A 15,469-nucleotide genomic window follows, 5' to 3' on the forward strand; every position below is an offset into this window, starting at 1 on the left:
CCTCTGCACCCACCTCTGGTGAGGGGGTGTTTTACCTGGTGCCGCCGGGTGAGCGTGCCGTTGGCCAAGCCCGGGCCGGCGTCCTGTGGGGAGACCCGCACTCGCTCCAGCTGGGCTGAGACATGGCGTCGTTCCTCCTCCAGGGCCCGGGTCAGCTTCTCGAACTGTGCCTCCTGCTCCTTGACAGAGGCAAGGATGCTGGCGGTCGACTCCACTTCTGAGTCGTCCATGGGTGACGGGTGCCCAGGGTGGGCAGGGCGGGGGGCACGGGGAGGCACGAGCGGAGGCGGCTTGGTGTCAAGGTGAGGGGAGGAAAAGTGACCCAGAAGGGCAGGAGCCCCTCTCTTCACTGCATGTGATTGGGGGGAGGAAAGGAGGAGAGAGAAGAGCGGTCAGAAGAGACTGATTTCGTTAAGACAGACTCTCAGAACAAGAAAAAAAAAAATCTTAGCATTAACACCCACTCCCACCCGTCACCAGATTGCTGGTAAGAGGGTCCTAGAGAAGCACAGCCCCAGGTGCAGATGCAAACTGCATCCATGGCTCAAATGCAAATTGCCTCAGCATTTAAGCTTGGAAAAGTGGCACTGTGGGGACAGATGGTCACCCCAGCACACCAAACTGTGTGCTGAGTTGGGTTCAGAAGAGTTGCTGTGGGCTGAGGGGCTCCCTCTTTCCACAAGGTACCTTGTGGGAAAACCTCATGGGCAAGGAAAAGCTGCAGGCACAGTGCAGGAGGGGAGGGCATATCCCTGGGGCAGGGCAGGGGACACTCCTGAAGAATGAGAAGTGATCCACATCCCACTGCTTCCTCCAGGGAAGGGCAGAGAGGGCTGTGTCACTTAGCTGCTCTCTCCTCTCCAATGTGGTAAGAGGTGGGGAGTTAGCCCTGGCTCCACAGCTCCTTCCTATCCAGGAAAGGGGATGAAATGGGATGGGATCCCCCTAAAGGGGACCCCACGAGCCCCTGTGACAGCTGCCAACTCACCACCCTCCAGGCTGCAGCCCCCCAGGGGGTTCTCAGCCCACAGACATAGGGATGGGCATTGGCCTGGACCACTCCAACACCCCCTCCCAAAGGTGAACAGCAAGTGAGGCATAATCAACATTTTAGCAGAGAAAGGCAATATTCGTCCATACAGACCTGTCAGAGGAGGAAGTTCAGGTTTGATTGGCAAAGGCACGGGACAGCCAGCTCTAGACGCAGAGAGTCATGGGAGAAACAGCCCAGCCACCAGTGAGGAAGCAGGAGGGAAGAGAGCTGCAGGGACAGCAGGAGCAGGACAAAAATCACACATGGGAACTCCAAACAGAAGGTAGGGTGGGCACAGAATCGGGAAATGGGAGCATCTCTCCCACCCCCTCCCCAGTGAGGGACGGAGCAGAGTCTGGAACGGCCGGTGGAGTGGCAAACACGGTGCTGCTCCCACAGCTCCATGGAGACCCGAAACACTGCTGACTGTTCCCACCGAAGGGAGGAACGGCAGAGGCGGAGAGGCGTGGCCGGGCTCAGCCCTCCACCCGCCCTGCGCAGCCCAGCCGAGTCCCTGCAAGCCCCAGAGGTTTTCCCAAACCTGTGCAAGCCATGGCAGGCGTGTGGGGACTCGCTCCACTCAGGCAGACGGCACAGAGACTGCTTTCCCACGGTCTCCAGCATCAGCTCTGCCCACTCCCTGGTGCCATCCGGCCCAGATCTCCTGCTGGAAGCATACCCCCACTCCCACCCATCTCCCACCGCCCCTCCAGAGCCTTCCTGCAGCACATGCTGGTGCACAGCAGCTCAGGAACAGGTCGCTTTCTGGTCTTGTTAGCAGTTTCCTACCCTATCTCAAGTGTATCCGGATCAAACCCTTCCTGAATTGCCTTCCCTACTCCTCCTGTGGCTGTGTTTTCCCAAAGCCTCCCCGGGACAGAGGCAGCCCTGGTGGCACCACCACTACCACAGAGCCCAACGATGCAGGGTGGATGTTTTCCAAGTGCTTTGGAGGGCGCCTGCAGCACATTCCAGCATCTGGTCACCCTGTCATCTGCCTTCATCGATAACAAAGCCATCAATAAAAAATCCCACCCCTGCGTGGGCTGGGATGCTCTCCAGTCTGTCTCAACCCCAGGAAGGACACGGCCCACTGCCCTGGCTCAGGAGCCCCAGCAAACTTTTGGAGGCTTCCAGGCATGACTCCTGGCTCACGCACACAGCTTTCCACCCCTCCCACCTTGCAACAGGTACACCCTCGGGCTTTTCCAACAGACTGACTCCCCGAGCCTTGTATGGAAATGCAGGGACTGCGCTGACCCTTCAGCTCACCTGCCCTGCAGATTTGCAAGATTCTCCAAAGGAGAGGCTTGGTGCCTCCCAGAAACAGTGCTGACACATCCCAGCTCTCACCCCTGCATCAGACACTCCACATCTCTGGTGGGCTCCCACCCATGTCAGGCAGGGACACAGATCTGTATTCCGGTGCTCCTGGATGTTCCTGCCACAGACACTGACTGTCAGGAGGCTGCTGTGGCTCCTCGGGCCCTCTCCTCAAGGAAGGGGAGCAGCCCTTTGCCACATTCCAGTCTTCTCCAGCAGGACAAGGGATGGTCCTACCACCCAGACACCCTATGCAACTGCAGCATGCAAAACCCCATCCAGAAGCCCCATTGGCTTGTTGGGATTGGTTTCCAGAGTGGTATTTCAGCAAGCCCTTTACAAGAGAGGAATAACTCCCTATACCAAAAGGATTCTCCACAACACGGCCTTGTCCAGAGACCTGTGCTCCCCAGCCTGCCCTCAACTGTCCCCACGGAGAAGAGGTAGATTTTTGGGGTGCAGAAGAACAGAGGTAGCACCCTGACTTCAAGGAGAGACTTGGCTGAGCCCTTGCTCTTGTGAAGAAGTTCACACTTGTTTGTGAGTGGCATCAGTACTGAGCAGCAGGTGTGGACCAGCAGGGTCTGACTCTGTGGGCAAGCATGGAGAGGAGAGACAGGATCCCCAGCAGATCCATGTGGCTGCCAGGCCAGCAAGGCCACCCCAGCCCTGGATTCCCACCTCTGCACGTTCCCTGGAAACAGGGCTGGGAAACATGGACACTAACAATGAAACTCGCAGGGCTGTCAGGGCCCCAGATAAGGGGCCAGAGCAGCCGCGAGGCTGTTTCCTTCCCGTCCCTTCCACAGGGAGTAAACACAACAGCAGGAGAAGGAATGGGACAGGTCCCGCACCCTCCAGCTCTCCTGTTCTCTCACGCCCCCAGATGTTCATCCAGCTCTGGCAGGAGGAGGTGTGGGGACACACACTGGCTCTCCTCCATCTTCAGGCCACCAGGTCACAGCACAAAGGTTTCGGGCAGGAAGGCAGACAAGGGGCTTTTGGGGGTATCTGTCCCATCAGGGCAGCCAAAGGGGGGCTGATCATGCTCCCAGGTCGGGTGAGCCCATGGGTGACACAAACATGGGGAAGCTCAGGAGGGGCCGCCTGAGGGTCTCCCAGCAGGATCAGGTCATATAAAGCAGAGGGGCTACGACTCTTGAGTGTCTGGGGTTGTCCTGCCCACACAGTTGTCACTCCTGCCCCAAGCACTGAGCACAGCTCCATGATTGGCAAGAGGTGACAGCAGAACAAGGTCTCTCCCAGCTCTCCTCTGTCACCAGGACACACCACGTCCCTCTGCCCTCCTTTCAGCCACTGTCTTGATTGATCTGAGATTAAAGACAATTATGGGGAGGCAGTGCCAAGTCCAGAGAGGTCAGTGAGCACTGTCCCCACAGACACAGCCAGCGCCATCCTGGCTGGCACACAAACCCCAAACTCAGCACTACACTCTTCCAGCTGTGAGGAATCTGCCACACATCTCCTGGTGGCTCACAGGCCAGCATTCAGAGGGACAGGGGCTTCCTGGGCATAGTACAGTCACTCACCACGTTCTGATGCCAGTCTGGGGCACTTGCTTGTCTGTCATCTTTGGAGCAAGACAGGGAGGACAAGAAGGGGGCAGGAAGGGGAGAGGCTCAGCCACTCCAGCCAGTGAGTGAGCTGCTCACGACAGTGCAAAGTCAAGTACGCCAGTACTCGCAAGGGTGAAATTCCAGGGATCGTTTTGCGCCCATTACCCCCTCCTCCCCCACCAGCCTCTGAAGATCCAACTACAGAGCATTCTTCCAGAGCCAGACCCTGACCGGCTCTGAGGACAGCTCATGAAAGCCTTTTCATCATGAGAGAGGCACTTGCTGACACACCCGTTACTTAAAAACCCCAGCAAGCCAAAAATATTTCGGTTGGCTCAGTTCAGGGCAAAGCAAAAAACCTAAAGACAAAGCAGATCCTGAGCAGCTCCTGCCCCAGGGGCAGAACTCCTCTCTGTCCTCCCCCCAGCTACAAGAGGACCCCAGGGACCAATGCATTGACCTAGAAAGCTTCATATCCAAATCACCCTGGCCTTATCTCCAAAATCTCTGGGATCAACCCCATGCTGTGCTGTGCCCAGTGGTCCCAAAGCCAGAGTGGGTCCACTGGAGAGATGTCATCCATGTGGAGCCTTGGAAACAGAGCCTGCTTGTTGGCCAGGAGGCAGCTGCCAGCCTACCTGTGTGCACAGAGCTTCCCTCCAAGGGACACACCATGATCTTCCCAGGTGGATTAAAGGCTTGGTAGTACTGGGACAGGCACCCTAAACCCTGAGCCCTCCAGAGCTCTTCCACTGGGGGATTTGATACAGGATATTCTTCTAAATCCCCTTGCCCCGGCTTCTCCAAGGGAACTGCCTTCCCACAGAACAAATCCTTTGCCTGGAAAAATGAGTTTCCACGGCCAAACCACAGACATACCCACCTAGAGTTCACCTGCACACTCTTCTGCCAGAGGATGGAGTCCAGGCCTTGCAGGCTTCCCACTAGGAATGCTCCTCTGGAGTCAGCCACAAAGATTAACCCCAGAACCCAGACCGAGCCAACAGATGGGGAACTGTACTTCACAAGCCAGGGAAATGGACAAAATCCGACAGATAAAATTCAGACAAGAGGCTTGACAGGCTTGCAGTGTGTGGGTGATGGATCTCCAGCACACAGCCCTCTGCTCGAGTCCTTCCAACCAACAGCTCCAGCCCTGCTCCATGACCCATGTCCCCAGAGAGCTGTCACCCAAGGCTCCTGGGAACCCTGGGGCTAAGGCCACAGCCTCTGGGCAAAGTTCAACCCAAGCACCTACAAAGCCAGAATTACCCCTGCCACATCAGCCCTGCTGCAGCTCCCTGTTAAGGGACACACCAGGTGCTCACTCCCATCATCCCACCACCACCAGGGATGGGCGACAGAGCTGCATCAGCCCTCCCTGCAGCTCTACTGCTTGTTTGTGTCCCCCAGGCACCTGTTCAGCACATGGCAAGGTTTGTCACCACAGCAGGACACCCCTGGCAGGCCCCCCACACTGTGAGGCACAGGCAATGTAGCCCTTTTCCTCTGGCTCTATCAAAGCCAGGATGGAGCCAGCCACTCACCCAGGCTGGCTGAGCCTCTCTGGGGGCTGCCAGGCTGGCAATAAGGGATACACTGTGCAAGGAACTTGCTCCTGCTCCAACACGATCCCCAGTACCAAGAAGAAACATGGTAACACCGATCCTGTGATTGGCCTTTCCCTCTCAGCCTGAGGGGCTGAAGAGAGCCAGCTGGCTGCCTGCTCTCCAAAAGCTCTCAGCACTGGACCCCTGTCCTCCAGAGAGAGGAAGGAACAAATTCTCCTGGTTTCAGCTGCCTATCATGATGCACTTAGGAAAAACAGAGACTCCATCAATAATTCAAGCCTGCAATTGTCAGAGCACTTGCAGTGCACTTGCTCTGCACAGGCTCACGGCCCTGCTAATTCACCACAGGCTTCTGGTCAGTCTCAATTACCTAAAAAATAAATGAACTGGCATCTTTGGCATCTTTCCCCGCCCTGAGCGCAGGGTCCAGGCTCAAACATCAACCCTTACACCTCAGCCTGCCTTAGGCAGCAGGCCCAGGCTCACCCCATCTCGCCCACTTCTGTGTCCAGCTCAGAGCACCCACAGTCCTCAGAGCACAGGGGAACCAGGGCAGTTGATGGTGGGCAGTAGATCCCACATCCCTGCATGGGTGATGGAGAGTTTTGGCTAATTCTTTCCCACTCCCAGAGGCAGGAAAATGGCCACATTCCCCTCTGCAGAGCAGCCCACCATGAGGGACCCCTGTCTGTGCTGTGACACATCCTCACTGCCAGGCTGTACAAGGCACCTCATTCCCACTCCCCAGCCTGCCCTGGCCCTGCCAGACCCCACTCCAGGGGAGAGGTTTTCCCACCTTCTGCCCTGAGTTTCCAGTTGCCTCTTTGGACCCTGGGAGGGCTCTTCCTGCTGGCAGGTAACAAAGCACAAGCACGGTGGACTTTGGGCAGGCTGGCAGGTGGCCAGCGGCCCTCCCTGGGTGGAAAAGGGCTGCGCCAGCAGTGAGTCGGACAACGCCTTGGGCACCTGCCTGCCCTGCCCCAGCCCCACCTTCCCTGGGGGGAGCCAATGCCCCCAGTGCCCGGCCTGGCAGAAACCTGGCAGGTGAACACCCAGGAGTGGCCACCGTGGGCAGGGGACGGGCAGGGAGCCGTTCTCCTCCGCCCATCACACCCAACTGGTTGGACTGGCAGTGGGATCACCACCTGGCCTACCTTACCTGCCACCCCCAGCACCAGGGACTAAGGCCACGTAGCTGGGAAGGGTTGGGAAAGCCTCCCTCCGGAGAGGGGAGTCACCTGGAGATGCAAGCCGGGACGCAGATCGCACCTTATAAGGGAGCGGGCCAGGAGCCAGGGAGCAGGATGAGGAGGGAGAGATAAGGGCAGGGTGGGGCTGCAGGGAGGAAGCAGGAGTGTGGGTCGCTCCCCTGGCGAGGGCAGGGGGCCGAGAACGGAGATACCGATCGGGTCCACAGGACAGGTCTGGACACAGCTGATGGTTGTGAAACACGGCGGGCGATCCCCCCCAGGAAGGGATTTGTTTCTGGCTGGGCTGAGGTCACCAGGCCAGTGCCGTTGGCCATCCCAGCAGGACAAAGAGCGACACAGCCCAGAACACAGAAGCGGCACAGGGTCGGCCGTGGAGAGCCAGGATTGTTCTGCTGGTATTCCAGCAATCCTGCGGCGGCTCAGCTGTCCTCCCAGGAACGCCAGGGGCCACTTGCCCCTCTTCAAGGAGCACCTTCCCTCCTGGTGGACCCAGGGCAAGACCTCCAGGCGGGGTGGGAAGCTGCCGACCCTCTGCATCAGCTGCACAGAGCAGCTGGCACCACAGCAAGGGGAAAGGAGATGAGCTCCCCTCAGCACTTTTCAGAGGAGAGGACTGAAGGAGGGCAGCCAAACCACCGGGCTCCCAGCAGAGACTGTCCACCCACAGCCACAGGGCTGGAGCCTTCCTGCCAGCAACATCCCACTGCATCCCACTGCCCACTCCCGTGGGTCCCCCACCTTGGAAACAGCAGCAGGCAGGTCCCTGCCACCGCTGTGCACCAGCCCCACGGCTCACACCCCAGGGGCCCAGGAGATTCAGATGTCGGGAGCCTTGCAGCAGCACAAAGGCGGCTCTCTCCTCGCTGTGGGAATTCGCAGCTGAGCGCTCGGCAGGGACAAAGGGATTTCACAGGCACATCCCCAGCCGGCGGCCGGCCTCCCTCCCCCCGGCGTCCCCGCTTCCTGTCACAGTAGCACCAGACCTCGGGGGCGCAGCAGCAAACAAACACCCAGCGCCGGATTCCGGGAATGGGGCCAGAGCATTCCCGGGGCAGGCCACGCTCCGGCAGCCAGCGGGCTCCTGCTTCACCCCAGCGGCTCCCGGGCCACGACGGGGGGAGCCGGCAGCCCCCCGGCTCTGCTGCCCCAGCCCCAGGGGCAGCAGGTGAACCAGCGGGGGCACAGGGCAGCCCCTGGCTCCTTGCCACACCCAGGGAGCAGCAGCCACCTCCATGGGGGACATGAGCTGGCCCCACGGCCACGAGGCTCACCGGACCCCAGTGCTGGGCTGAAGGTCAATGTGGCCCCCCCAGCTCCAGCCACACCAATGTCCCTGCCCTTCACCCGTCCCCCCACCCTCTGCCAGGCTCAACTTTCCCATTCAGCTGCCTCTCTCCCGAAGGGAAAACAAACACAGCCCAGTGTTACAGAGATAAGGGCTGCGCTGGCAGAGTCCAGGGAGCAAAGTCCCCTTCAGTGAGACCTGAGTCTGCAGCACCGCAGGAGCTGCCCCCCCTGAGCCGAGGGAAACTGCTCTGGATTCACATAGAATCGATTGGGTTGGAAAAGACCTCTGAGATCACCAAGTCCAACCCCTGGTCCAACTCCAGTCCCTTTACCAGATCATGGCACTCAGTGCCACGGCCAATCTCAGTTGAAAAACCTCCAGGGATGGGGAATCCACCCCCTCTCTGGGCAGCCCATTCCAGTGCCCGATTACTCTCTCTGGAAAGAATTTTTTTCTGATATCCAACATGTGCTGCTGGCTGTCCCCAGCAAAGAGGCTGCAGCCCAGTGGCCAGCATTCCCAGCAGGATGAGGGGAATCTCCTTTCATCAGGCCATGGGCACAAGCACCTGCAGCCAGCTGTGCCCGCCCAGCACCCAGACACATGAATTTGGACCACCTTCCATGGCACAGAGCCTCCTCACAGCCCTCCTCCCAAGGCTGCCACTTGAGATCATTTCCTGTTCTGACACTGGCAGACCCCAGGGCCCAGTCCTGGCTCCAGTCATCCTGCTCCAACCAGTGGACAAAGGAGCAGGGCCTGGAAGCACAGGGGGGATCCCACCACCAGCATCATCCCTGGGCTCAGCACTATCTGCCTTCCCTGCAAGAACAAGTCACCAAGGACCCATGAGCAGGAATGGGCACAAAGGCAGGAGCCTGAGCCCCCTACTCATTCCAGGAACCCCATGTGAGGTCTCCTCTCACCCAAGGAGGACGTGGGGCACCTCCGAGGCAAACGGGGCACCCTTCCCTCTGCCAGACCAGACACACTTTTCTCCCCTCCCCACACTGAGCAAACACGCAAAGCATCATTACGTGAGGGAGCGGCCAGGAGGGAATTGCCGAGATTAAGCCAAGCCGCCCCAGGGAGCGGCCCAGGAGCAGTGGGACCCCCTGCCCCCTCCTCGGCCCAGCCAGCCCAGACTCCCCGAGCAGGTAGGGCGGCCACGGGCTGAGTCACAGCACACACCACGCAGGGCTGGGCTGAACACCCTGGCTCTGCTCAGCATGACCTCATCAGGTGCCCGGCTCTCTAATTGCAAGCCTGGAGATGGCTCCAAGGGCCCTGCCAAGAGGAGTAATGAATGGGTGAAGGAAAGCCACTGGAGAAGCATCAGGCAAGAGCCAGGGACTGAATCAGGGCTGGAGGTGTGGAAGGGGGCTGAGGCAAGGTGACAGCAAGACCCCCAGAGTGCTCCAAGTACCTTTAGTGCCCGTGGCCATGCAGGAGCCAGTGCCCACAGGCAGCAGCAAGGGACAAACAAAACACCAGCCAGGCCATGCTCAGAGGGACAGTCGGACTCCATCCTACCCCAGCCCCCTTCCCAATCGTTTGCCCCTCCAACTCTCTCCCTAAGAAGCAGCTTTCCAGGCTCCTGTGCGAGTTGAAGGGAAGGAAACCTGCGCTTCCTGGTCAGACGGAAGATGACATCGTGGCTTCCCTTTCCTGTAAGCTTCTAAACACGACGTCCTGCCAAGGGCCACTCCCCACTGCCCCTGGCCCGCATGCAGACGAGCTGGAACCAGACTGGGAATGCCAGGCATGGGCACCATCCCCAGCCCAGCCTCCACCAGCTGTGCCAGTCAGGAGGTCAGCATGGCCCACCCAGGAGATCAGACATCTGGCTGGCTTGCTGGACATGTCCTGCCTCCAAGGAACACACCCAAGGGTTCCTCATCCATAGTAGTATCACATTCCCATCCAGGACGGGGAACATCCTACTAGCAGAGGGTGGAAGGTGCTGTTTTCCAACCCCGTGAGGATTTGGCTTTGCCCATCATGTCCTGGAGGTGGGCTGGTTACCTGCAGAGCTGCAGCAGCACAAACATCACAACCCCAGCCCAACATCTGCCACCCTCAGACAGCTCTCCAGCCTCCATCACACACCTCATCTTGTCTGCACAACTCCACTGGGCCCCCTGACATTCCGTGGGGTTGCCAAGGCTCCCAGAGGCAGGACAGGGCATCCACCCCTGGGATACCACAAGCCCTCTCACAGCTCTTGCTGATGCCAGAGTTGGCTCCTCAGGCCCATCCATCTGCCCTACCCTGCCCAGGGCGGCTCCTCTTGCTGCTGAAGGAAGGAGAATGGAGAAGGGAAGTGAGTGGTTTGCCACCCAAGCCAGCTGCTGGAGACAGACCCAGGGCAAAGATCAGTGGAGAGCAGGTGTCTCCCTTTCCCACACCGGTATGTTCTGAAGGGAACCTCCCCTCTGCAGGTAAAAGCAGAGAAAAAAAAAGAGAAAAGACAGAGGAAGGAGGGCACCAAGCCAGCCTAGAGCAGGCAGGCTCCCCACATCAGAGAGGATTTCTCCCAGAAACATCCCTGGGCTCTCCACCTCCTCCTGCTCAGACCCCAGTTAGCAGGAGGGGGCCATCTCTCCCACCCAGAGTTAGACGGCCTGCCTGCAGCCGAGCCAAGCATGGCAAGCAGCGGCCCTGCAAGCAGCAACATGCTCACAGGAATGTATTACTCCACTGGGCAAGGGGCCTGCCAGCAGCATGCAAACACCCCCGGTGACCCACCCTTCCAGGTCGGAAAAACTCGTCTTTGCAGTTCCACACACTCCCTCCCACCCACGGCAGCTACCCACACACACAGGCGGCCCTGCACCACCACCTCCCATTTCTGACCGGGCCAGGACCGGAGCTGGGAGCACCAGGAAGCAGCTGAGAGCGCTGATGGCTCTTCTCGGAAAAGACCAGCCCCAGCGCCACACGAGATGGGGGCGAGAGGAAAACACATGGGCTGGGGACAATGAGACGCCTTCCTCCTTCTGGACAGGGTGGGAACCAGTTCCCCATATTCATCCACTCTGAGCCCATCCAACTTTCACACATGGGGCCACCTTGCTCCCCAGAGGGAGCCCACCCCTCTCATCCCAGATAACCACTCTCCTGTGCAGGAGGCGAGTTTGCAGTGACAAAAGCTGTGTGAGATGAAAGGAGAAGAGAGAGCTGCCCTCCCACTGCCTGCTCTGGCTGCTGTCCCCCCATGCCCAGTGCCCACAGCCCACCCCTCAGAGGCAGGTACAGCTCAGGTGTGCCCAGGAGGGCTGGTGAACTTCGAGCAATGTTTGCTGTGACCGGGGCCAACGCCCAGAGGAGCAGGAGCAGCCGGGGCCAGGATGGTGGCACAGAAGCAGCTCCTGCCCTCAGAAGCACAAGCCCAGCACGCAGCTGCCACCACCACCAGCACACCCACACCCAGGGCAACCTCATACCAGCCTTGGAGCTGCAGATGTTTCCAGAGCACCACCACACTGGCCAGGCTACAGGAGAGCTGTTCCCAGAGCTCAGCCCCTACCCCAGCTTTCCTAGACCCTTCCTTGCTTGTGCTGGAAAGCCAGTCACACCTGGCCTGGACAAACACTCCACCAAGAATGTTCCTCTCTCAGAATACCTGTACACCCACAGACTGCCCACCTCAGAGCCACCCCCACCTTCTGCCTCAACACAGGCCAGGCTGTGGTGCCATAGCAGAAACCCCCCACACCTTCAGCACAAACACCTGAGCACAGAACCACTTAAATCAAACATGGTGTGAAGGGCTCAGCCTGGATCATGTCCCCAGGTGCACACTGGCACAAGCATTTTCACAGTGGGTAAGAGCTCTGCAGTGCAAAGTCACTGTGGACCTGCAGCACTAGGTTGGGGACACCATTCCTGTGGGCACCCCTGGCATGGAAACCCATCTCCCTGAAGGCAGTGGGAGCCAGTGGAAGCCGTCTGCAGGGCAGCACAGACCAGTCGTTCCCACCTCAGTCCAAGGTCCATACACGCCAGGCGTCCCTCTGCCAACCTCTGACCAGCAGCTGCTCCAGGCTGGGAAGAGCAGATGAAAGCAGAGATGCCAGGCACCCTGGTTAAGGGTTGGTCTATCCTGGCACCACGCCTGGCAGCCTGTGCTCCTTAGTCACTGGTTTGCCCCCACACCCAGCAGCCACCTCATCTTGCCCCTCCTCGTATGGGCCACCACAAGGAAAGAGCATTCCTCACAAGGAGAGGTTGCATCCTCCATGGGGAAAGAGGGACAGCAGGATCACATGGCACCCACTGCCACCCCTGAGCCCCCCAGCTGGCTGAGGTCACATGGGAACAAAGCACTTGAATCCACAGGTAACACCCCCTCCCCACAGCAGTCACTGGACAGGACAGAGGGACAGGCCTGTGCCAAACCAGCACCACAAGCCTTCCTGGTGGGAAGGAAGGCGGATTAGCAACAAGCACAAGACAGGCAGGAGCTGGATGAACTCATCAGCCTGCTGCTGGGGGTTTCCAGCACAAGAACTGGCTCTAAGAAACCATTTCCTCCCCCAGACAGCCTCCTTGGATGATAGAAAGCAAAGAGAAGGTTGTGGCCACCTAAGAGAACTTGAGGACTTTGAGAGCCCGTAAATCCAACCCCCTTCCAACAGCCTTATGCTGAGGCACATTCCTGCACTCCGTGCCAGAGGACAACCTCCTCTGCCGGCCAAGCCCAGTGTCACACACGGAGGAGTGCCTGAATCGCCCAGGTCTGGGTTATGTCATCACATTCAGGCAACACCTGTTGTCTTTTATTGACCCAAACCAGCTCCAGGTTTCACTTCCCTCTGTCAGTGAGGCAGGGATAGGGCACAGCCGCCACACTGCAGAGACACGGGATTTCAGAGGCAGGAGGGCTCTGTATGTCCCTGCAGACAGCATCACCACAGTCTTGGGCAAGGGCTCTGTCCTTGCCAGCAGTAAATGAGACAGTTATGAGGGGCTGTTGTGAAGAGAAACCAAGAGCTTTACCCAGCACTCTACCCTAAGGCCACAGACACTGGTGAGCTATTTCAAGAAGCCAACAGCCCTCCGGGCGTGATCCAAGCCACGCTATTATTTTCTGGGTGTCCTAAAGCCACCTCCAGAGCAGATACAATGGGCCAAGGTCTTATCTCCATGCCAGAGGCTGGAAGAGGGAAGAGATGAGAGGCAATCCAGGGATAGATTCTGGCTCCGCGGTCTGGGCTAGACCATTCATCTGACTCTCAGCCCATCTTTAGGGAAGGGACGGCCTCAAGGGCTCCTCAACCACAAAGATCAGGCTCTGACCTCCACGTCGGAAGGGAGGAGGCTCTCCCCTCTAAGGCAGCCCAGGCAAGCCCAGCACGCTCCACTAAGCGAGCACTTTCATCCTCCCACCCCTTCCAGAAAGGCTCCGTGCAAGATTCCAGCACTGCTGCACACGGCAGAGGACACACAGAGTTTGCACACAGTCTGGCCAAGCTCAGCCCAGTGGAAGCAGAACAGATTCTTAAAAACTGCCTTTTTGCTGTTCACAGAGCATGAGCAAACACCAACAGGTAAGGAACCTGCCTCGGGAAAGCCCTGGGACCTGTGAGCAGGATAAGGTAATCCTGGGGAAGACTAACAATTACCCTGCCCGGGCTCTTCCCATCACGCAGCTTCCTTCAGACTGGGCAGACAGTGCCCCACTTCCCTGGCAGGAGCTTTGCAGACCCACCAGCATGGGAGAACCAGCCCCAGCAATCAGAGGCAGGAGCCTGGGAGTAGTCAGCCAGCCACGACCCCACCTCACCACATCCCGGAGAACACAGAAATGGAAGTTCCAAACATGCCGCGAGAATGGCCTGGAGGTGCTGAGCTTTCCCTGTTCCCTGCCAAGCCGAGGACAAGCCTGTTCTCAACTCCACACCATGACCCGGGCAGCCAAGTCCAAAATCATCTGCGCAGCACAGGAGGGGCAACAGCGATACCACGGGCAGCTGTAGCTTGACACCACCACAAGGTTCTGTGTACCCAGACAGTGCCCCCATCCAGCTCACTGGGACCCGAATGAGGGCTGGGTGCCACAGCACTGGGACAGGAGCCTCCAGCCCTGCCACGGGGTCCCTTTTGGAGACAGTGCTCTGTGAGTCCCATCGTCTCTGGCTCCCTGGGAGGGCACGGGCACCGAGCCGTTGGAGAGGGATACACTCCAGGAGGTCCACCCCTCTCTCCAACAATCAGAGGAAGCTTTGTTGTCCAGGCTCCCTCGCCCAAAGCCCAGGGGCATAACGGAGGTGCCCCACTTCCCTTCTGCCAGCCTGCGGGTGCCTCGCAGATGCCAGCAGCCCTCATGACTGAGGGCCACCCAAACTTTCTCACCCCAAGCTAAGTCTCCTCTCTGTAACGCTCCCAGGAGGCTCAGGAGTGCCCACGGTGCAGGGAAAAGCAATGCTGGAGAAGGTCACCGACTCCTGGCACGACGGGCGCCGGGCAGCGGGGGAGGCAGCCGCGCTGTTCCTCAATGACAGCGTGGCCAAGGGGGGCTCAGGACGAGCCGGCGGCCGAGCAGACCCCCCGTGCCGCCGGCGGCCCCGTCCCGCCTCCCCTGGGCGCGTTTCGGTGTCGCTTGTGAGCCGCGGCGGACGGGTCTGTCGGGCTGTTTTTAAGCTCGGAGCGATTCCACGAGGAGGAGCCGCAGCCCCACCCGCACACTTGACCCCCCCGGGCACACCGGCCCCTTCCCGGCCAGAACAAAGGCGCAGCTAAACGAGACACGGGGCGCTCAGGCGGGCAGGGGCCGGGCCGCGGGGAGCTGGCACACGGGCCGCCTTTGTTCCGGGCAGGGCGAGCGGCGACGGCCGCGGGCGGGGAGCGGAGCGGCCGCCCGGCCCAGCCGCCTTTGTGTCGCTCCCCGCGGGCTCCGCCAGCGCCCCCGCCAGGGCCCGGCCCCGCCGCCCCGCCGGTCCCGCGGGGCGCGGCCGCGCCTGGCACCGGCTGCGGGCCGGGCCGGGGCTGCCGGGACCCGGCACCGACCGGGGAGCGCGGCCGAGCCCCGGCTCCCGCCTCGCCGGGCAAGGACCGGCCCGTCCCGCCCCGCTCCGCCGGCGCCGCGGGGGCGTGCGACGCCTGGCCCGCCCCGGCTCCGCTCCCTCCCGGCGGGGACGCCGTGAGCGGGACTTACCGTGACCGGGCTCCTCGGCGGGCGGGCGGGCAGGAGAGCGAGGGCGGTCCCGCCCCGCGGCGGTGGAACAGCCGCCCGGCCCGCTCCGCTCCGCGGGTCCCGCCGCGGCGAGAGGCGAGGAGCGGCCGCCCGGTACGGCTGCGTTAGGGTCGGGTCGAGTCGGGTCTCGCCGTGCAATCGGCGCGGGCGGAGCGGAGCGCAGGGTTGGTCGGGTCCCGCCGTGCGCCCGCGCCGCTCCCGTACCTAAAATGGAAGTTGGTCCGGCGGGCGGGGCGGGGCGGGCGCGGGGCCGCCCCCGGCGTCAGCG

General features: G+C 60.3%; 1 protein-coding gene across 9 annotated transcripts in view; it reads right to left on the minus strand.

Moving 5' to 3' along the window:
• Nucleotides 1–15,404, minus strand: part of CTNND1 (catenin delta 1) — a 29,175-nt gene extending 13,771 nt beyond the window's left edge. For 4 of the 9 annotated variants that reach the window (XM_071559158.1, XM_071559157.1, XM_071559156.1 and 1 more), the window contains exon 1: nt 36–349. In XM_071559158.1, coding sequence (XP_071415259.1) covers nt 36–230 — 195 coding nt within the window. In that variant the 5' untranslated portion in view covers nt 231–349. Of the gene's footprint in view, nt 1–35; nt 350–1,144; nt 5,471–15,162 lie in introns of those variants that run through there. The other 5 variants (XM_071559162.1, XM_071559164.1, XM_071559163.1 and 2 more) reach the window with 5 other exon arrangements.
• Between the last annotated feature and the right edge of the window lie 65 nt (nt 15,405–15,469).

This window comes from Pithys albifrons, chromosome 6, assembly GCF_047495875.1.
Source record: "Pithys albifrons albifrons isolate INPA30051 chromosome 6, PitAlb_v1, whole genome shotgun sequence".
In the NCBI taxonomy this organism is placed as follows: domain Eukaryota; kingdom Metazoa; phylum Chordata; class Aves; order Passeriformes; family Thamnophilidae; genus Pithys; species Pithys albifrons.